At 37.6% G+C, this 22366-nt stretch overlaps 1 protein-coding gene across 1 annotated transcript in view; it reads left to right on the plus strand.

The window, feature by feature from the left end:
• Abraxas2 (abraxas 2, BRISC complex subunit) overlaps positions 1–22298 on the plus strand; it is a 28028-nt gene extending 5730 nt beyond the window's left edge. The window contains exons 3-9 of the mRNA XM_077798484.1: positions 2990–3026; positions 5830–5896; positions 13521–13711; positions 14815–14934; positions 16002–16086; positions 17989–18103; positions 20112–22298. Coding sequence (XP_077654610.1) covers positions 2990–3026; positions 5830–5896; positions 13521–13711; positions 14815–14934; positions 16002–16086; positions 17989–18103; positions 20112–20581 — 1085 coding nt within the window. The 3' untranslated portion in view covers positions 20582–22298. The remainder of the gene's footprint in view (positions 1–2989; positions 3027–5829; positions 5897–13520; positions 13712–14814; positions 14935–16001; positions 16087–17988; positions 18104–20111) is intronic.
• The last annotated feature ends 68 nt before the right edge of the window (positions 22299–22366 follow it).

Genomic DNA, 22366 nt, shown 5'->3' on the forward strand with positions numbered 1-22366 from the left:
TGTAAAATGCCACTCACCAGAACACTGCCCTGCTAAGAAAATTCTTGTTATATGTACAGAGTATAGTCAATCTTTCATTGAGGGATTTTGTTTTTGTTTTGCTTAATTCTTTAAAATTCTAAAACAGAATTTTGTTTTATAGACCATCTACGTAGTGATTTATTATTTCCATATGGGTTTTCAAAATTAATCTGGAAAATGAAAGTTAAATTGCCAGATATAGTTAACTAACAGCAAAATCACATTCCTGATGAATAGTCTAGTTATTTATTTATTTATATTAATTTTTTTAGTTGTTGATAGACCTTCATTTTACCTATTTATACGTGGTGCTGAGAATCAAACCCAGTGCCCCACACATGCCAGGCAAGTGTGCTACTACTGAGCCTCAGCCCTAGCCCCTCTAGCTATTTATTTTTAAAGAAACAAAATGGTAATTAAAAATTTTCCATTCAAATAATTAAAATTCTATGTAGGATAATATTCTGATACTTTGGGGCTGGGGATGTGGCTCAAGTGGTATCATGCTTGCCTGGCATGCGTGCGGCCCAGGGTGGATCCTCAGCACCACATACAAACAAAGATATTGTGTCCGCCAAAAACTTAAAAAAATATAAATGTTAAAAATTTCAAAAAAAAAATATTCTGATACTTTTTAAACTTTCTGGTTCTTCTTTTTTTTTTTTTTTTTTTTTTTAACTTTCACTTTATTTTTATGTGATGCTCAGGATCAAACCCAGTGCTTCACACGTGCTAGGCAAGCAGTCTATCACTGAGCCACAACCCCAGCCCAACTTTCTGGTTCTTGACCAACTTCCCTGGTATCATAGAGAGAAATACCCATCAGTAGAGAGTTTCAGTTAATAAAGTGCCAAGACAACCATTTTTTGCTGTATAATATTTAATTATTAGCTACATTCAGTTTATTGATTAAAACAATTCTAGATCTCATGGACAGATTGTTTGCTAATATATTAAATGTATTGTTACTATTTTGACATTTTTCTTCTAAAAATAAATAAATATTTGAAAACGTAAACCAAGGATGCTAGAAAACCTGTTTGAAAGTTCAAACATGAGGTTGAGTGTCATGGTAGTATTCCCTACTAGGATCAGGATATTTTCTAGTATAGCTGGCCTTCCAGGATAAGGTGTTTTAAGTAAAATAAATTGGTCAGATTTGTTGCTTATTGAAAATGTCTAAATCCAATTACAGGCACCTTTTACCTTACCCTTTGCAATAGGGAGGATTTTATATAGAATATCACATTTTGAACATAGAATGACTGCATCTCATTTTGAATACACACTCATTTAAGAAGTTGTACTAATTCATTTCAATCAGAGCTGTTTACCGCAGGAATGGTAGGGAGGAGGCAGGAACAGAAAAATGTCCTCAGATAGTGAGGATAGCTATTAGCAAAACTCATTGACAGTAATAGAAGGGGGAAGATGAGGAAGTGTTCAACTCAGCAACCAGGAAGAAAAACAAGAATAATGTAGCACCTAGTGAGAAGTTTTAACAGGATCTTCATGGTGCAGGAAGAGTCATCTCCTGTGTGGATTTGCTGTTGAGGTATGGAAAACTGGAAGTTCCAAGTAAAGCTGCCCAGCCTTTGCCTGCTTTCCAAGGTCCATCTGTCACTTAACATGTTCCCTAACTTTGTTTCATTCTATAGCTTTGTGGAGTTTTTTCCCCATGAAGTGCTTAGTGTTACACAAAATCTTAAGAAAGCTTTAATTTCCTGCAGCAAATACCACATGGTATCTATCTAGAGCTAGGCAAGCACTCTACCACTGAGCTGTCCCTAGCCTTGGAGCGTGTGTTTCTAATCTGAGTTGTAAATTATGAAGGAAACTGCTGGGGCGGCTTGACAGGAGTGTGCATTCAGAGTTCAGAACTTACTCCAGGGATTTTATTAAACAAAATCTCTTTCCTTTAAAGCAGAAGATAGGTTTTTCTTTTCCATGAACTCTAATAAGATTTTTGCTACAAATGTTCTGCATCTCTAACAGTATCTCTGAAATAAACTACAGTGGTGTGCTAGATCATTGTTAGTGATGGAACAGGGAAATACTTCTAGATAAGGTTTTCTTATTTGCATCACTATATCAACACCATAGGTAGACAAATTAATTACCTTCTTTCCTGTGGAAGTTTTGCATTTATGCATGAGTTTTGGCAGCATTAACTCAAGTACAGAAACTACTTGTTTTTAAGGCCTTAAAGGCTGTAGTTTCATTTGTAGTCAGGTAAAGTTGCTCCCTAAACTGAGGCTGTGGCTTCTTAAACAGCAGGTGATTAATTGTCTAAGAACATATGATAGAATTGAATGGTCAGTGAGTCTCACAATCTTAGGAAACCCAGCTCCTAAGCCCCCTGAGGAGCTTGGAGAAATGTTCACTCTGCTGACTCATAGCAGCTTTTTAGAAGTTGTTAGGATCTACCTTATAAATGATCATCACTCTCAGCAATGACCACTTTGAAAGGGTTAATAGACTCCCAGAATTCCTTCCCCTTCAAAACACCTGGCCCAAGTTGTCATGAGTTGTTAGTTGATTATTAATGGTAGAATGATTAAGGCCCTTCTCTCCCTAAGCTGTCCTCAAAGCTTTTATCTAATTTGATTAAATGCTTCCAGTCAGTGGTTACTTTTTCATATGATTCTTTGTTTAAATAGGTAAGATTGAATAAGGCACCCAATAGCTGTGAGTTCCTGAATAAGAGCTTTCAGATGTGTGTTCATCATGTGGGGACAAAGGAAAACAGAACTTTCATTCTCCAGTCTACTTTGTTTGAGAATGTGTCTCTGGGTACAACTGCTCAGAAGCCACACTGCCTTCCCTAGTATATACACAGCACCTGTTTGTGAGAGGAAGACTGTCTTTTTATTGTCTGAGATTTTTTAGTTTAAAAAATCCTGAGCTATTTGATAGCTGCCTGTGTCTTACATGATCAACTAAAATGTATTCCTCTTTCTGATTACAGAAATCCATAACCATCAGCCTTGTTCAAAACTTTTTAGGTAAGCCATGTCCTCCTTTTTTTTTTTTTTTAATTTCAATTTTAGTATTTTGGGTACCAGGGATTGAACCCAGGGGTGCTTAACCACTAAGTCATATCCCTAACCCTTTTTATTTTTGACACAGTGTCTCACTAAATTGCTCAGATTGGCCTTGAACTTGTGATCTTGCCTCAGCCTACAGAGTTGCTGGAATTACAAGTGGTACCCACCTAGTGGCCACATCCTTCTTTAAGAAGAGTTTAGCCCTCATTGGATTGATTCAAAACAAGTGAATGAGCTGAGAGAAATTAAAAATGTTCAGTGGTCAGCTTAAAAATCTAAGGAAAGGAGCTGGACACAATGGCATGCACTGGAGTCCTGGCTACTTTGAAGCTGAGATAGGAAAATTGCTTCAGCCTAGGGGTTTAGAACAAACCTGGGCAACATAGCAAGACCCATCTCAAAAAAAAGAGAGCAAGGAGGGCTGGGATTATGGCTCAGTGGCAGAGCACTTGCCTAGCACGTGTGAGGCACTGAGTTTGATCCTCAGCACCATATAAAAATAAATAAAGGTATTGTGTCTATCTACAATTTTAAAAAAAGGGAAAGGAAACATAAAACTTTCTTTTTCTGTTCATTTAAGTTAATATATTGCCAGTTCCATATTGTAACCAACTAAAGGACAAAAATAGAAAAAAAAATGGGAAGAGAAACAATCAAAACAGAAAGCAAACAGCAGTGCGCTATATGGAGGAAAAGGATGAGAAAGAGGAAGTTCAGTATTTTCCATACATTGGATTTCTCCGACACCACTACCCAGGCCTCTGTCTTCTTTCTCAGCCCAAACCCTTCCACCTGATGGCTGTTATATTCTCAGCTTTGGGTTTCTCTAAATTTCCTGAGGCCTGATTCCCCCTTCCCAGAAGTCAGGCCAGTGCTTCTTCCATTTGCTCATATGGAATGCAGAGAGCACCTCCGCTTTCTATCCCTAGGACCCTTCTTTATGGTGATTGCTATATGTGTTCCCTGCAGATTTCACCCTGACCACTCTCTGCATCCCTTACATCCAAGCACCCCAGGGGACTTGTATCATGTTCACCCCACACATATATACCTTTACCATTGATTGTTTCAGAGTATTATCAGCATGCAAGGTGACTACCTACAAAGAAAACCTCAAAGTAGCCAAGAACCTCACCTCTTTTAGATTCACCCATATTGTAAAAGAAGTGTAGGGAGCTAGATGAACAACCATGGGTTCACTGAAAAAAAAAAAAAGCAAATGAAATCATTCAGGCCCAGCCCATATGTTGCCTCTGTCTGGCCTGTGGAAGTATCTGATCTGGGCCTGTCAGAGCTTTTTTTGGTACCAGGAATTATACTCAGGGGTGCTTTCCACTAAGCTACATGTCCAGCCCTTTTTATTTCTTATTTTGAAAAGAGAGTCTCACTAAGTTGCTGAGGCTGGCCTCGAACTTGCAATCCTTCTGCCTCCCAAGTCATTGGGATAACAGATGTATGCCACTCTGTGCAGTTTCTGCCTCACCTTTCTGAGAAATTCTTTAAAACACTCTAAGCAAAGTAAAACCAGAACAAGGATTTGACTGAGTTTAATTCAGAGATTCATCATTCTTTATTTATTTTTTTATGTGGTGCTGAGAATGAAACCCTCATACATACAAGGCAAGCGTTCTGCCACTGAGCCACAATCCCAGCCTCAAGATTCATCATTCTTAAAGCTGAAAGAAACCATAGAAATCATCAGTCTCTTTCAAACTCTTTGTCTTGTTAAAAAAAAAAAAAAAGAGTTAGAGACCAGATAGGCTGTAACTTGTCCCAGATCCTACAATGAGATATAAAACTGGGGCTGGAGCTGCTGTTTTCTGATTCCCGAGTCAGTGTTTTTCCCATACCTTGAACTTCTTCCTGTCTCTAGGGCTTGGGAGGAGGACGATGGTGTGCAGAGACCCATGAGCAGAAATAGAAAAGGCCGGCACATCAGTACACCTGGGTTGCTCACCACAGAAAACTGGTCATGTTGGTCTTTTTTTTTTTTTTTTTTTTTTTTTTTTTAGTTATAGGTAGACATAGTACCTTTATTTTATTTATTTATTTATTTATTTTTATTTGGTACTGAGGATGGAACCCAGTGCCTCTTCCATGCTACGCAAGTGCTCTACCACTGACCTACAACCCCAGGCCCACATTGGTCATTTTGGAAGGGAGCACATTGACACTACCCAAGTCTGGCTTCAAATTCCAGCCCTTCCATCTACTAGCTCTGTGATTGGAGCAAATCAGTCAACTTCACTCTCTTTTATCTACAAAAATGGGGATAAAGTTTGTTGAATTATTGAGCTGAACTCATATCTCCCGGCACTGAAGCAGGAATGATGAGAAATGACATGAGAAAACACGTGGCTTTGTGACGTGAAGCATTCAGCCAGTGTTCAATTCCCATCTTCATGTCTCAGCAAATGAAGTATTCTTATCTTTTTTTTCCAAAAATAATTGATACTTAGAAAAGAAGAAAAGATTCCACAGCCATTTGAAGCCTCATGTTTTAGACTGATTTGCTATGGGCACCTCCCACATGTGGAAGTGATAGCTTTTGAATGTAGCAAACTCTTGAGTAGCCTTTGATATAAAAAATACTATGTATTAGAGAGGTATTTAGACAGATTATCACTCTTTGTATACCTTTGAAGGCAAGGAATTATATATTTATTAGAGTTAGGTGCCCCATAGACATCTGTAGCTAAGCATGTTCATGTCATGGTATTATGGAATTTAAATAATTTTTTTTCTTCTTTTAAAAAAATAGTTTTTATGACTACGCAAGCAAAGTTAATGAAGAGAGTTTGGACAGGATTCTTAAAGATCGGAGAAAGGTATGTTCTATTTGTTGCTCAGTCTGATATGGGAATAGTTCTTTATCTTAACACCTAAACTTAAAAACAAACATAAAATGCAATAGTGAAGAGTCAACACTGATATGAGAGTTCTATCACCTTCAGCAGATTCTAAAGGTAATTTGCAATTATGGATGTAAAACAATGGTTACAGTATATTGGTAGAAGAAAATTCAATGTTTATAGTATGATTCCATTAGGTAAAAATCAGAAGAAAAAAGTGAACTATAATCTGGAAAGTTAAGAAGAGTTCAGTTGATCTAGCCATGTGTGGTGGCACATGCCTGTAATCCCAGCGGCTCCGGATGCTCAGGCAGAAGGATCTGGAGTTCAAAGCCAGCCTCAGAAACTTAGGGAGGCCCTAAGTAACATAATAAAACCCTGCTCAAAAATTATTTTTAAAAGGGCTGGGGATGTGGCTCAGTGGTTAGGCTCCCCTGGGTTCAATTCCCCAGTACCAAAAGAAAAATAACAAAAAGTAGTTCAATTGACTCTGGTGATTCATTCTTTCTATTGTATAATTTAAAAAATAATTTGGCAAATACTTAATACAGTCTTGTAATCAGAAAAACTATTTTTTAAAAATATAAATTGCAATCAAACATCTTTGGATATGTTTAAATTTGAACACAGATGTTTTTCCAAAAGTCATGTATTTATTATTTCCATCAACATACACATGTGCTGTTCTGGTTGTATATGGTAAGCAAGTCTGAATAAAACGGTAAATGAACCAGATTTTATTGCTGCAGTATTGTCTGATGAGTTTTTTGCTTTGAGATATTTCAGAAAAAATAGATTGGTTATTAAACAATTAGAGGGGAAAAAAAGTACCATTGAAAATCCTTAGCTTGTCAAACAGAGAGCTAAAATGCCTTTTTTATGGGGCTGGAGAGAGGTCCTAGGGGTTGAATCCAGGACCTTGCATAGGCCAGGCAAGCACTGAGGTGCACCAGCCAACAATATGCTTTTGTTGAAGGGTTTCAGGAGTAAGTGCAGTTAGATCATATCAGCAGCCTAGTGCCACTGCTGGGTACATTCTATACCATGTAAAGGAAGAAAGAAAAGCAGGGAAAAATAAAAGAAAGAAAAGGAAACTTGGAAAGATATAGGTCTGAGGACAGGAAAAATGGCAGGAGGTACACAGTCCTGGTGGTCCAACCATGCAGCCTGCCCAGCTAGCAAAGGGTATTAGAGCAGCCTCGGGCCTCTCTCATTTTCAGTGGTATGCCCAGGGACATACATTCCGGAATCTCCCAGCAGTTCATTCCTCATCTCTCAGATGTCACTTTACTTCCTCTTTCATTTTTTTTTTTAAAGATATTGTGTCCATCTTATTTTTTTTAATTAATTAATTAATTATTTTTTTTTATTTTTCGGCGGACACAACATCTTTTGTTTGTATGTGGTGCTGAGGATCGAACCCGGGCCGCATGCATGCCAGGCGAGCGCGCTACCGCTTGAGCCACATCCCCAGCCCTCCTCTTTCATTTTTATATGGTAGATTGTGAGCCTTTATTATGCTTTCTAAAATTAAAATTTTTTCCATAGAAATTCTTATTGGAGCTTTAAGTAGTTTTAAAAATTTTAAGTGATAAAAAGGACTAAAGAAATTGAATAGGAAGTTCACAAAAGAAAAAAATCTACGGACAGCCAAGAAGTCAGTGAAAAGATGTTCCACTTCAGTCAGCAAACAGAGATTGAACCAGGTGAGATGCCATTTTTTGCCCATCAGATTGGCAGGAGAGTAAAAGGATTGATAATGGCCAGTACTGAAAAGGTGAGGGACATGGGGAAGCAGCAGCTGGTAAATGTAAGTTGACATGATGGGAGGACGATTTTTTTTTTTTAATATTTATTTTTTAGTTATCGGCGGACACAACATCTTTGTTGGTATGTGGTGCTGAGGATCGAACCCGGGCTGCATGCATGCCAGACGAGCGCGCTACCGCTTGAGCCACATCCCCAGCCCTGGGAGGACGATTTTATGATAACAGTTTTAACTATACAGTCCCGACTCTAGGAATCTGCCCCAACCCCACCCCGCAAAAAATTAGTGTACCTGAGCACAAAGATGGAAAGAGCTGTCATTTTTAAACAGTTTAACTCTGTTCTGGGTCACATTCTGTGCACTCTTCATGTATTGACACACTTCATCCTTGCAGCAGCTCTGTAAAGCAGATTTTACACTTGAGACAAACGGGGTTAAGTGATTTTGTGTTTTTTTTTTTTTTTTAAAGAGAGAGTGAGAGAGGAGAGAAAGAGAGAGAGAGAGAATTTTTGATATTTATTTTTTAGTTCTTGGCGGACACCACATCTTTGTTGGTATGTGGTGCTGAGGATCGAACCCGGGACGCAGGAACGCGCTAACGCTTGAGCCACATCCCCAGCCCCAAGTGATTTTGTTGTTAATGGTGGAGCCAAGGTGTAAACCAGACAGTCTCTTCTCTTGGTCTGGGGTACAGGATGTTTGTTGCTTCAATGGTGAATAGTGAGGGGTTTTTTTTGTTTTGTTTTGTTTTTATAATTTTATTTTTTTTGTTGTAGTTGGACACAATACCTTTGTTTTACTTATTATTTTTATGTGGTGCTGAGGATTGAACCCAAGGCTTTGCCACAAATCCCAGCCCCAAATAGTGAGGATTTTAAAATCAACCTGAACATATACCAGTTTGGAATGATTAAGTCAGTTATGTTGGTACCTCCTTATTATGGGATTCAAAGCAGCCATTAAAAAGAATAAGGGAGGGTCTTTTTGTTTTTGTTTTGTGGTACTGGAGATCAAACCCAAGATCTGTTCATGCTACGCAAGCACTCTACCGTTAAGGTATATCCCCATCTTTTTTCACTTTATTTTGAGACAGAGTCTCCCTAAATTGCTTAGGATGGTCTTGAGTTTATAATCTTGCCTCAGCCTTGTGAGTTATGGGTATTGCAAGTATTCACTATCACACCCAGCTATGAGGGAGGTTTTCATTTAATGACACAGAATGATCTCTAAGTTATGTCAAGTGAAAAAATGTGATTTGTTTATTTTGGGGGTGATTTTTTTTGTTTTGTTTTTTTGTTTTGGAGCTGCAGATTAAACCCAGGGCCTTGTGCATGCTAAGCATGTGCTTTACATCCCAGCTCCAGGAAAAAGCTATAATACAGTTTGAGCCCATTTTATATAAAAAACAAAAGTCTAAGGTGAGAGTTCAAACACGGAGAAAAAGATCTGGGAGAAAGTCATCCAAACTTAGAAAAGGAAGAGTGGGAAAAGGGTAGAGATGCCTCTAATGAAGAGAGACTTTGTTTTTTTTTAAATGATCTTATATTTTATAATTGAAAATAAATTGGAATAAAGAAAAGGACTCCTCTGTTTAATCTTTTCAGTGACACACTTCAAATTAATTTAGGGATTTTTGAAATAGGATTTGCTAAAGCAGGGGGAGTGGCACACATCTGTAATTCCATCAATTCAGGAAGCTGAGGCAAAACATTCGGAAGTTCAAGGCCAGCCTGAGCAATATGGCAAGACCCTGTAAAATTTACAAAATAAGGCCAGGTGCAGTGGCACACTCCTGTAATCCCAGCAGCTTGGGGAGGCTCAGACAGGATGGGTTTCGAGTTCATAGCCAGTTGCAGAGCACTTGCATGTGTGAGGCACTGGGTTCGATCCATAGCACCACATTAAAAAAAAAAAAAATTAAGGCATGCTGTCCAAGTACAACTAAAAAAAATTTTTTTAAAAAGCCAGCCTCAGGGGCTGGGGATGTGGCTCAAGCGGTAGCGCACTCGCCTGGCATGCATGCGGCCCGGGTTTGATCCTCAGCACCACATACCAACAAAGATGTTGTGTCCGCCGAGAACTAAAAAATAAATATTAAAAATTAAAAAAAAAAAAAGCCAGCCTCAGGAATAGCCAGACACTAAGTAACTCAGTGAGACCCCGTCTCTAATAAAATACAAAAATGGGGCTGGGAATGTGGCTCAGTGATTGAGTGCCCCTGAATTCAATCCCTGGTAACCCCCCCCCCCGAAATTTACAAAATAAATGAATAAAATAGGATTTGCTGGTTTGAGACACAGTAGACCATTCGTTGGTTATTGTAATTGACTGCTTTTCCTGGAACCAAGAGTTAAAGTTGAAAGTTGATCTGCTTTATTTTTATTTTATTTCATGGAACTTTGTGCTAAAATAAATGTTTGTTTTCTTTGCAAAATATATGTTTGTTGCATTCCTTACATTACTTGGAAATTATGTTCGGTTTTTCATGAAATTTGTTGAGAGCAGGAACTGTGTTTTATTTCATTGTATTTCCTGTGCTACTTGTAGAACTCTTCAAGGAGTGGGGTTTTTTTGTTTTGTTTTGTTTTGTTGGCAGGGCATTGAACCCAGGGCCTTGTGCTTGCTAGGCAAGCACTCTACCAACTGAGCTATATCCCCCACTTCTAGAAGGATTTTTTTTTCAAAAATTCAAATTTCTAGCTCAAAAGCAGTAATGATGTATAATATTTAGATGACAGAAAAACCTTTATAGTTGATTCTAATTTGGATTATTTTTCCCCCAGAAAAGGCACTGAGTTATACTTTTACCTCAAAAAGATGGTATACTACCTCCTAAGGTGCATTTAGAATGTTGGGGTTGAGATAGAAGCAAATATTGTTGACATTAAAATATCCCAGTAGGGACAGTATAGTCAGGGGCTGATTCGCTATTTTGTCAGAGTCCATATTGTGTTTGTGAAGTTTCCATGGGCTTTCAGGTTTAGGCGAAGGCCAAACAGAAAGGGAGAAGGAGGACTTCTGTCTTCCCAAAGCATCAACTCTGAAATCAATAACAAGAAGCATAACAGCCATCCTAATATCCTTAATGACCAACATGGCACAAGCTAAAGCCAGTAAATGTGCCTTTCATTGAGGTAGTTGCTTTGGCTCCAGAAAATGTAAGTGAATGTCAAAAAGAAAGAAGAAAGTCTGTGTGGAAAAGCAACTATGAAGCATCAGCCGAGATGAAATGTAGGGAAAGAGAGCTGTGATTCTTCACCATCATCTAAGAGGTGCTTTTTAATACCATGACCTAGTTTCTCAGTAATCTTGCAACTAGTTTGTCTGTTAGCTCTAAGAGGTAGAATTGTAAATACCAATAGTATAAATTAATTTGGCAGCTCATTCTTCATTGATCAGAATGTCAGGAGAATCAATCAGTTTAAAACTTTTGGCAAATGTCAGATCAATTGGTTACTATCAGTCAATAACTGACATAAAGTTCCTGCTTCTTAGAAAATACAAACAAATAAAAACAGTGAGAATCAGCATCACTGAAAAGCACTATTACTTATCCTATAGTCAGTCACTTGCAAGGTTCTGTTTATCAGTGAGTATTTTGTGAAAATAGCCAGTGTGCTGAATGCCGCTAGTCTTTGCAGGGGGACAGAGGCAATATGAGTCGTGCCCCAGTCCTGCAGAGGAGTTAGTTCCAACAGTTAATACAGAGGATTGAGTGTTGGAATGAAGTGTACCATATTCTCGTACATTGATAGCTCTAGCCAACGGATAGGTTTCTATACACTTTTTCTTGAATAGAAAACTACTTTTACCTTTTTCATCATGTTAACTAACTCAGAATTTGAATCTTAGTTTTGCACAACAGGAGACAGGCAGCCAAGTTCCATACCTTGACGGTCACTCAGTTGTATGACTTTGGAGAAAACAATTCTTAGAGTTTACCCGGAAAGAAAGGAAGATTTGGCACAGGAATTCAGCAATAATTAGTTTACTTTCTTTATATGAACATGGTGACAGAATATGATTTAAATTTACTATTAATTTAATATGACACTAATGGTTTTAAACTACCTTACTACTACTTCTTTTTTTTTTTTTTTAACCAGGGATTGAACCCAGAGTGCTTACCCATTGAGCCAGATTCCCAGCCCTTTTTTATATTTTATTTAGAGATAGGGTCTCGCTGCATCAGCCTCCCAAGCCTCTGGGATTATAGGTGTGCGCCACCATGCCCAGCCTCTACCTTACTTTTGTGTTTGTGTGGGTGAGGAGTACCAGGAATTGAACTCAAGGGCACTGGACCATTGAGCCACATCCCCAACCCTATTTTGTATTCTATTTAGAGACAGGGTCTCACTGAGTTGCATAGCACCTCATTTTTACTAAGACTGGCTTTGAACCCTTGATCCTCCTGCCTTAGACTCCCAAGCTGCTGGGATTACATGTGTCCTTGCTTCTTCTTCTTTTTTTTTTTTTTTTTTAAAGAGAGAGTGAGAGAGGAGAGAGAGAGAGAGAGAGAGAGAGAGAGAGAGAGAGAGAGAGAATTTTTAATATTTATTTTTTAGTTCTCGGCGGACACAACATCTTTGTTGGTATGTGGTGCTGAGGATCGAACCCGGGCCGCACGCATGCCAGGCGAGCGCGCTACCGCTAGAGCCACATCCCCAGCCCCGTGTCCTTGCTTCTTAAAACACAATGTTTAGTCAGTTTATTTCAAAGCATAAAACTTTATGAAGATGGTTGTTCTAATAAAGGATTAAGTTGTTTCTACAACAGAGATTTTCAAATGTCAGTATGCAAAAGAAAAACTCAAGGAACTTCTCTGAAATTCAGAATCCTGGCTGTATCCTAAGAGGCTGATTCTGCAGATTTGGGTGGGCCCAGGAATCTACATGTTGACATGCTCTCAGATGTCTCTAGAGTCTGTCTTCTGGGTATTCAGAAGGTCACATCCTGAGACATATTCTTTTGAGAGTTTAATTCATGTAGCTGGTTTAGTTATGTTATAGTTAAAGCTGATAAAGGTAAACTTTTAAAATAGGTTTTGGGGTATAATTGGCATACAGTAAACATCACATCTGTAGAGTATATGTTTGGTCAGTCTGATATGTGTACACACCCATGAAGCTATCACCTTAATTTAATAGTGAAATACCCATCACCTTTACAAGTTTTCTCATGCCCTGTTCTAATTTTTCTTTCTTACCTCTGGCCACCTCCAACCTTGTCAACCACCAAACTACTTTATGTCACTGTGAATTAGTTTTCATTTTCTGTAATTTTATATAAATAGACTTTTTTGCTGGGTATAATGGTGCATACCAGTAAGTTCTTTGGGAGGCTGAGGCAGAAGGATTATAAGTTCCAGGTCAGCCTCAGCAATTTAGTGAAACTCTGTTTTGAAATAAAAAGGATTGAGGGTGTAGCTCATTGGTAAAATACCCCTAGATTCAATCCCTAATGCCGAAATAAATTAATAAAATAATTTTTAAAAATTGATTCATATACTTACTTTGGACCTAGCTTTTTTCACTCAGGGTAATTAATTTGGGATTCATCCATGTTGTAGGTGCCAGTAGTTTGTTCCTTTTTATTATTAAGATATTCCACAAATTGTAGTATATCCAATATTATTATTAATATTGTGAATATACCACAATTTGTTTATCTTTTCACTTGTCGATGGACAATTGGGTTGTTTTGAGTTTGGGACCATCACACATAAATGTTTGAACATTTGTGTACAAGCCACAAATTATATATGGAATATATAATTAAATCTGTAAGATTTCATGTAACTTTTAATACATTCTTTTTTTTTTTTTTTTTCAGAAAGTTATTGGGTGGTACAGATTCCGGCGAAACACACAGCAGCAGATGTCATACAGAGAACAGGTTATCCATAAACAGCTTACCCGCATTCTTGGTGTGCCTGACCTCGTCTTCCTTCTCTTTAGCTTCATCTCCACTGCCAACAATTCCACTCATGCTTTAGAATATGTTCTCTTCAGACCAAATCGCAGGTAAAGAACATTTTCCCACCAGCTTTACATAAAGAGAAAGATGTTGACACAGTAATTGAGATTGATGACTTTGAAAATGTGCATTATAGTGCATATTACAGCATTTTTAAAGAAAAGTTTTTATTATTCTTGTTAACTAGTTCTCCTTGTAGTTAAAGAAGTTTGTTTTCCTTGTCAGTTATTCCTGTAAGTTAAAGTGTTTGGGATCAGTAAACATTAGCAAGACATGTTTATCATGCATAAATTCTTACAGAAGTAAAAATAAATCATCATTTGCTTCTCCATAATCCATTATGTTAAAATGCAGTTTTATTGCTTCAAGTAATTTTAGAACATAGACTTCAAAGACAAAATTGTAAAATTGATCCACCTACTGGTTAATGAGGGTTTTGCATTGTGAACTTGTTAAAGTGAGAAAAACATATAATTATATGATCATGTTTGCCTGTAAATTGCAGAAAGCTCTCTCTCTGGAAAGTCCCAAATAGTAGAGTAAGTTAAATTGAGATCAGTGAAAATAATCATTCATTGTGAAATAACTATTTGCAAGATTTCCCTAATTATTTCATAGGTATCTCTTTAGCACTTTTCAGTTGATATGGGGATGCAGAAGGTATATAAGATATGACCTCTGCCCTCAAGGAGTTTGTAGTTGAGTTTCTACATTAAGGGAAGAGAAAAATTGCTAATTCATGCCTCCTTGAGTTGTCCATAGAAGTAGGTGCCCCTGACACCTTCCATTAGTTTACCAATGTCAGAGACTAAGAATCCTATTGCCAAGCCCCAATCTTGTTATATTTATTTTGTTTATATGATGCTAGGGATAGAACCCAGGGCCTTGTACATGCTAGGCAAGCACTCTACCAACTGAGCTATGTCCTCTGCTCCGAAAGCCCATTCTTGAAATGGCTCTTTTAAATCTAGGCAAGGTGGCTCATACTTGTATTCTTAGCACTTGGGAAACTCAGTCAGGAGGATCTTTTGAGCCTGTGAGTTTGAGATTAGCCTGGGCAACACAGCAAGAGCTGTCTCAAAAAATAAGAGTGTACTTTTAACACTTTCTTTTTTTTTTTTTTTTTTTTTTCCCTCAATTTTCCCCATAGGTATAATCAAAGAATATCACTTGCTATTCCCAATCTAGGCAATACTAGCCAACAAGAGTACAAAGTGTCTTCAGTGCCAAATACTTCTCAGAGTTATGCCAAAGTTATTAAAGAACATGGGTAAGTTGAAAGGTAAAATGAGAGTTTTTTTCCTGTTGTTTTATCAACAATAATTCTTTTATTAATAATTTTTTAAAAAGTGTAGAGAACTATAAAACCAAGTTTGTTATGACTGAAATTGAAGAATGAAGAAAAGTAATTCTCTAGGCCACCACCACCATTTATCAAAAGTTTATTCTTATTGAAAAGATAGTTTACTGGGCTGGGGATATAACTCAGTTGGTAGAGTGCTTGCCTCACATGCACAAGGCCCTGGGTTCATCCCCAGCACCACACATAGACAGACAGACAGACAGACAGACACACACACACACACACACACACACACACACACATATCAACATAGTGGATAGTCCCAAATTTCTTTATAAATTTTGCTTATACCCTCCTCTTGTGAGCAAACTATGCCACTAACATAGATCAAACAAATTTATGTCTTTCAACAATGTCAGAAATATTGAATAATAATAAATTCACAAGTAATACCACGTTCAAAAAAAAAGTTTACTGTATTTTTAAAAAAAATCATCTGTGACAATTTTTTTTTTAATGATTGATACAAAAGTTTGGATAAGGTATGTGTATTTCTCAGGTTCTAAATGCTAACCATGGGAAGGTGGGGAGGGAAAGGAGAAATATATACATGTATGACTATGTAACAACACATCGCACTATCATATATAATTATAATGCACAATTAAAATATATATTTTTTGAATGTGTGCATGTGTGTATATGTATACAAACATTTTTAAAAATAAAACCTAAATGTTTTCACTGAAAAATGTATAGCTTTTATTATATTTAGTTTTGCTATTGTGTTCTTTTTATTTTTCTTCTGTAGTTCTAGTGGTATGGGCATTGTCACAGCATTTTAATTAATAAATTATGTTAGGGGCTGGGGTTGTGGTTCAGTGGTAGAGCACTTGCCTAGCTGGGTTCAATATCCAGCACCACATTAAAAAAGAAAAGAAAAGAAAAATTATTTTTAAAAAATTATGGTAGAAATGCCTTTCAGATTCATGGCAGTTTTAGTTACTTTGTGGCATATCTCTTTTCTTTTCTAGTACTGACTTTTTTGACAAGGATGGAGTGATGAAAGACATCAGGGCCATTTATCAGGTTTATAATGCACTTCAGGAGAAAGTACAGGTAACTGATGGATTTACAAGTTTCATCTTATTTTTACTGCTCAAATGCTTTTTAATTGTATATTAATTTTTCATTATGTTCTAATTGACAAATGAATTATGGTTCATAAGTGCTTTCCTAAAATAATATCTGATCTGTAGAGTGGTTCCTCCCACCACTTTCCACGACCTGCGTCACTCATGTGCCTAACCTGGAGACACTCATGTACATTATCAATACTTCTGTTTTAAATCTTTGTGACCCCATTTGTAATCCTGAGTTGGTTGGTTGGTTTTGATACCGGGGTTGAACCCAGGGGTACTCTATGTCTGAGCTATATCTCCAGCCCTTTCCATCTTTATTTTGAGTCAGGATCTTGCTAAGTTTCCCAGACTGGGCCTTAAACATGTGATCTCCTGCTTCAGACTCCTAAGTCACTTTGATTACAGGTGAGCACCAGCACAGCTGGCTATGATAGTGTTTTTTTCCTAGGAAAATATATCCCAAGTTTAAAGAAGGTTGCTAAGAACACAGCCTTCTCCATCACTTAAGCTCTAAGTAGAGACAACATCAGAAGCTACCTGTAATTCAACACAGCTCTCCTTCCTTGGTTCTAGTCCACTCACTGCTCCCGGTTGCTCTATCTGGTAGGAGAATCACAGTGGAGCCTGTCATTCCTACTTCTTCATGCCACAAATATTTGTGGAATTACCCCAAATGAGCTAGATACTGAGCTAGGTGCTAGTGGTACTTTCCCACATTCTTTCCATCTTCCCTAATGTGTTCTTAAGAGTAGTTTGCTCTAAAATCCTAATCACAAAAGAACCTTTGGACTTGCCTTGAGGACCAGAAGGGAAGTGGAAAGTTGAAAAAGCTCTCCTAGGGCTAGAGAAAGCGCAGGTTTTTTTTTTTTTTTTTTTTTTTGAGGGGGGAGAGAGAGAGAGAGAATTTTTAATATTTATTTATTTATTTTCTCGTTCTCGGCGGACACAACATCTTTGTTGGTATGTGGTGCTGAGGATCGAACCCGGGCCGCATGCATGCCAGGCAAGCGTGCTACCGCTTGAGCCACATCCCCAGCCCCAGAGAAAGCGCAGTTTTAAGAAGAAGCCTCCAAGGAATAGAGAGGGACAGAGGCAGCATCTGAAGGAGTGGAGAGCACAGTGAGAGCAGACTGGGCAGAGAGTGTGGAGCCGCTTTCAGCCTCTCTGCTCACTGCCCCTTGCACTGAGGGAACACTGTGCATGCTCACTCATGGCAGGCCTACTTTCTAGAAGTCTCTGGTATTTCTGCTATGGAAGGAATGTGCAGTGGAAAACAGCTTTTGTCCTGAATCCATGACCATGCCCTTTTCAGACTATCAGCACTGGCCAGAGGACTTCAAAAAGCTGTTACCCATTTCCTTGTTAATGGAGGAAGGCCAGCTCTGCAAACACTGATAGCTTCCAATATTCTGATTATTAATGGTGAAATATATAGACACAGCCTCAAATATTAAACCTTGACTTGGAAACTTACTTTTTCCAGCTTTCCCTCATTATAATTATTTTCTGTTAAATAAATCTGTCTTATCTGATTCTTGATTATTGGTTATAAATAAAAGTTTAAAGCATCTCATTCCTGTCTTATCTTTTATTCTTCCTTTGTACATTAGACTGGTACCAAAAATTTTCTTTTCATTTCAATAAAAATGATTAATCAAGGGAAAATATTGTATTTTTCCCATGTTACTCATATTTTTCAAGAATGGTCTTCAAATTAGTAAATAAGTACAACATTCATCTTTTGGGCCTTCACAGTCTTGTTCTGCATACTTGTTTGCTTCCTAATGACCTGGGCTCTTCCTAAGGTTGTAACAAGGCTGAATTTATGGACAGCCTCTTGCTGGGTTTGAAGTTAACCTTTCTCTTGTAACTTTCTCAGGCAGTGTGTGCAGATGTAGAAAAGAGTGAGCGAGTTGTTGAATCTTGTCAGGCAGAAGTGAACAAATTAAGAAGACAAATCACTCAGAGGAAGAATGAAAAGGAACAAGAAAGAAGTAAGTTCTTGTTAATTTTACCATTCAGGGGCTGGGGTTATGGCTCAGCAGTAGAGCATTCGCCTTGCAGGTATTCAATCCTCAGCACCACATAAAAATAAATAAAATAAAGTTATAAAAAAAATTTTACCATTCAATGTCAGGAAAATGTGTTGTTTTAAATATGGGTTATGCATTCAGTGATGTGAGTTCTACACTCAGCAGGCTGCACATCAGATCAGTGCATTGGAGGAGGGCGTCAGATTTTCTGGAGGGAAGTACTCTTTTTCACAGCATCTGGCTCAAGTCTCAGAAACTGGAAGAAAAAGACAAAGGATGGTCATGTGTGAACAAATGTGCACCAGTGTGATCTAGTTTAGGGACTGTGATGGTGCTATTCAATTAACCTTGGCATCCTGCAAGTAGGGATAGCATCCTGAACTCATTGTAGCCACATAAAAGCGTACCTAAAATTTTGTGATACAGTATTTGACTCATGGGGTCATTGTCAGCATTTTTGGTAACTGTGGATGAGTGGACACCTTAAAGCTAAGGAACCAGTGGGTAGAATGAAAGTTAGGCTCAAGAATCTGATCATGGCAGTATGGTACTATGATACCACCAGATTTAATGTTCATACATAAAATTTATAAAGTATGGTATCAAGTATAAAAGAGCATAAGTGTAAAATTTATAAAATATGGTATCAAGTATAAAACAGTATCAAGTGTAAAAAAGATAAGTCTGTGGCTAAACTTTTTAATTTAGTAAAAAAATATGTAAACCAATTAAAATGTAATATGTATTTCCAGAAAAGGATATCTGATACATTCTTTCTCTTAAATTTTTTTAGAAATAATCAGAAATGCTGGAAGGTATTTAGAGGAGATAAATCAATATCAAAATAGTTCAATAAATTATGGTATATTATATATATACATATATGATAAATATAGATTATATAAATATATAGATATATATAGTACCTTATAGCTATATGCAGCTAAAATTTGTCAAGTTATTAGAAGAAAACTATAAATTTTAAAGATTATATATAGATGTTGGATTATTAGGCAGCTATTGAAGTGAATTTGGGTTAATGTCCAATATATAATATATAATCTTATTTCTTTTATATATGTGTGTGTGGTACATTTTTTTGCTTTGTTTTGTTTTGGGTTATTTTGGTGGTTCTGGGGATCAACCCAGGGACCAACACGGTTAGGCAAGCATTCTACCACTGAGCTACTCCCCCAGGCTCTAAAAAAAATTTTTTTTTTTAATATTTCTTAGTTGTAAATGGACCTTTATTTTACTTAACTTATATGCAGTGCTGAGAATTGAACGAACCCTGTGCCTCACACATGCTAGACAAGTGCTCCACCACTGAGCCACAACCCCAGCCCCCTCTAAAAAATTTTGAAAGACCTTGTAGATGGATAGATGTGGGCCATTTTTGAGCATTCCTAAAACTGGTAAAACTGTGGTTCAGGACCTGGAAAATCAGCCACCTAAACTTAGGACTTTTAAACTTGTAAGATGAAGGAGTTGTGTAAGTGCATTGTTCCAAGTAACTGTATAAAAATATGGTATTTGAAATGAGACTATCAAGAAAAAGTCCCATGTTTACGTGACCTGGAAAAAGCAGTGAAAATGGTTTAGGTTTCTTCCTTTAGTCCCAACGTTTTGAACACAGTGAGCAACGAGTGGCCAAAACAGCACAGGATCTGGAGTGAAAGCCTGTGTTCTATGTCTCAGAGACCCACTCCAGTCAGATTTGTCAGCCTTTGTGGAAACAATGATGCTAATGAGAGGATGACCCTTCAGGTTGTTTTGGGGCATAACTGAGTTAATGTATAGAGAAGTATCATATAAGTTATAACATTATGCAGTTGAAAAATAGTGGTAACAATCTATTTTGCTGCTTCACTGCTATTTTCCAGAATATTCAGGTTGACAGTGTAATGCCTTGATGAAAAGCTGTGAAAATAATAGAAAGTATTAGAATGTCCTTCCTATTTTTACCCAGGGCTGCAGCAGGCAATGTTCAGCAGACAGATGCCATCTGAGAGTATGGAGCCTGCGTTCAATCCTCGGATGCCCTCTTCTGGGTTTGCAGCTGAAGGTAGAAGTGCACTTGCAGATGTGGAGCCCTCTGATCCTCCTCCCCCATATTCTGATTTTCACCCAAACAATCAAGAGAGTACTCTGAGCCATTCACACATGGAAAGGAGTGTCTTTATGCCTCGACCTCAAGCCGTGGGGTCTTCTAATTATGCTTCCACCAGTGCCGGACTGAAGTACCCTGGAAGTGGCGCAGACCTTCTTCCTTCCCAAAGAGCAACTGGAGACAGTGGTGAGGAATCAGACGACAGTGATTACGAAAATTTGATTGACCCTACAGAACCCTCTAATAGTGAATACTCATATTCGAAGGATTCACGACCCATGACACATCCCAATGAGGATCCCAGGAACACTCAGACCTCCCAGATTTAACTAAACAAAAGAAACTCTCCACTTAGCACTGTTTTTCTTAATTGCTTATTGAGAGTTTGTTGAGGACTTCATCTGGGCGGAGAATGGCCTTCCCAGATGGTGTGGATCACTAGAGGAGAGTCCTCGAATGCAGGACTTGTAGGAGCCTCTGCTGGTGGTCCTCGCCTTTGATGCAGTGCACAGGTTTCATGACAGAATCACTAAGATAATCAAATTGTCCTAATTCTGGTGCGATTCATGGATGTACTGGTAAATTTAGGCAAAGCGAAACTTATCAGTATAGTTTCTGTTCTTTAAATTGGAAATTAGAGACTAAGCACAATTTAGTCTATAAATGTTCTAATAAATCAAAAACTTACCTCTTGCACTATCATGCCTTGAAATTTACTTTTTCAAAGGGAAACAAGTTTAGCAGCAGCAGCCTTCAAAGAACTTCTTTCTATGATGAGCCAAATTCATCTTTGCCAGAAAAGAAATTTTGCTAATTCCAAGAAGCCTGATTGGAACAAATCATATATACCTTCTCTTGTCTGCATGACTTTGTGAGATTGAAAGAGAAGGCTTTGTTTCAACTTTTTTCTACTAGCCTGATATGTATTGTCACTTAAAATGGTTGCCTTTAAAAAAAAAAAAAAAGTAGAAATACTAATTACCAGTAAGTAATCATCCAAATAAGTATGTCATAAAATAAGTACTTTTTTTTTTTTTTTTCGGTGGGTGACAGTGACTGCTGTGTTGCACTAGCACATTATGGTCTCTGTTTTGGAGTCTTAGAAGAAGTGGATAACAGCAGTGGATAACAAAAAGGAGTTGGGAACCAGACCTGAGTTTTATGACTAACAGATTCCAGACACAGTGGATTTAGCTGAGTTCATATGTAAGAGATATAACTCATTTAGCTCTTCTGACAAATCCTAGTGTTAGTTTTATTTGTGGAGGAAAAACATTTAATTAACTGGGAATCTTGGTAAATAAAGATTCGTTTTAAATCTGAATAACATACTTTTTTTTAAATTGACATTTGGGGGATAATTGTGGAGTGTGTAGAAAAACTGTGTTGGGATGCACTTATATTTTTATTTAATTACTGCCTGTTTTCTAGTTTTGCCCAAAATGTGTGAAACCACTAAGACATTCATGAGTTATGTTGGGCGCCTGGTTTGGAAATGGCAGGACCCACTGTTTATGAGGACTTTAGCCCATGAAGTTAATACTGGGAGCTAAACTGCCTTTACCTTGGACTAGTTAAAACCTGTAAGAATAAGGAAATTGTTAGAGAGGCTTAAATTCCATTCTAAGAGCACAGTTTCATTTTATAGGGTAGGTGTTTACTCACTGAGCTCCCGTTCTCAAACTAAATTAGACAATAGAATATGGACTTTAAAATGAAATGCTGAAACTGCCATTCTTTGGATGTGCACTCTGTGGGGTCTGTATTTTAACTGCTGTCCTGGTCTTGCTGGCCTTATGCCACTGCCATTTGATTTGGAATGTTGCAGATCACTTTATCTGCAAATTCGTTCCTGTTTTTATCAGCTACCTACTAGCGGCTTCAGCACCAGTATGAATTTCATTTTTATTTTCAAGTGCCATTGCCATCTCCTCTGTTCAGATTTTGACATTCAGGAAAATATTTTTATTTTTTATGCCATACTGAAATCTACATTGTATATCTGACAAAGCAGTTAAATGTGACAATAAAAACTTATTTAATCATGGTGCCATTGTTTCAATGTCTGTCTCAGCACCCAGCAAGGTCTTGCCTCAGTAGACTCATTCTGGCAT

Source organism: Urocitellus parryii, chromosome 5 (assembly GCF_045843805.1).
Source record: "Urocitellus parryii isolate mUroPar1 chromosome 5, mUroPar1.hap1, whole genome shotgun sequence".
NCBI lineage: Eukaryota > Metazoa > Chordata > Mammalia > Rodentia > Sciuridae > Urocitellus > Urocitellus parryii.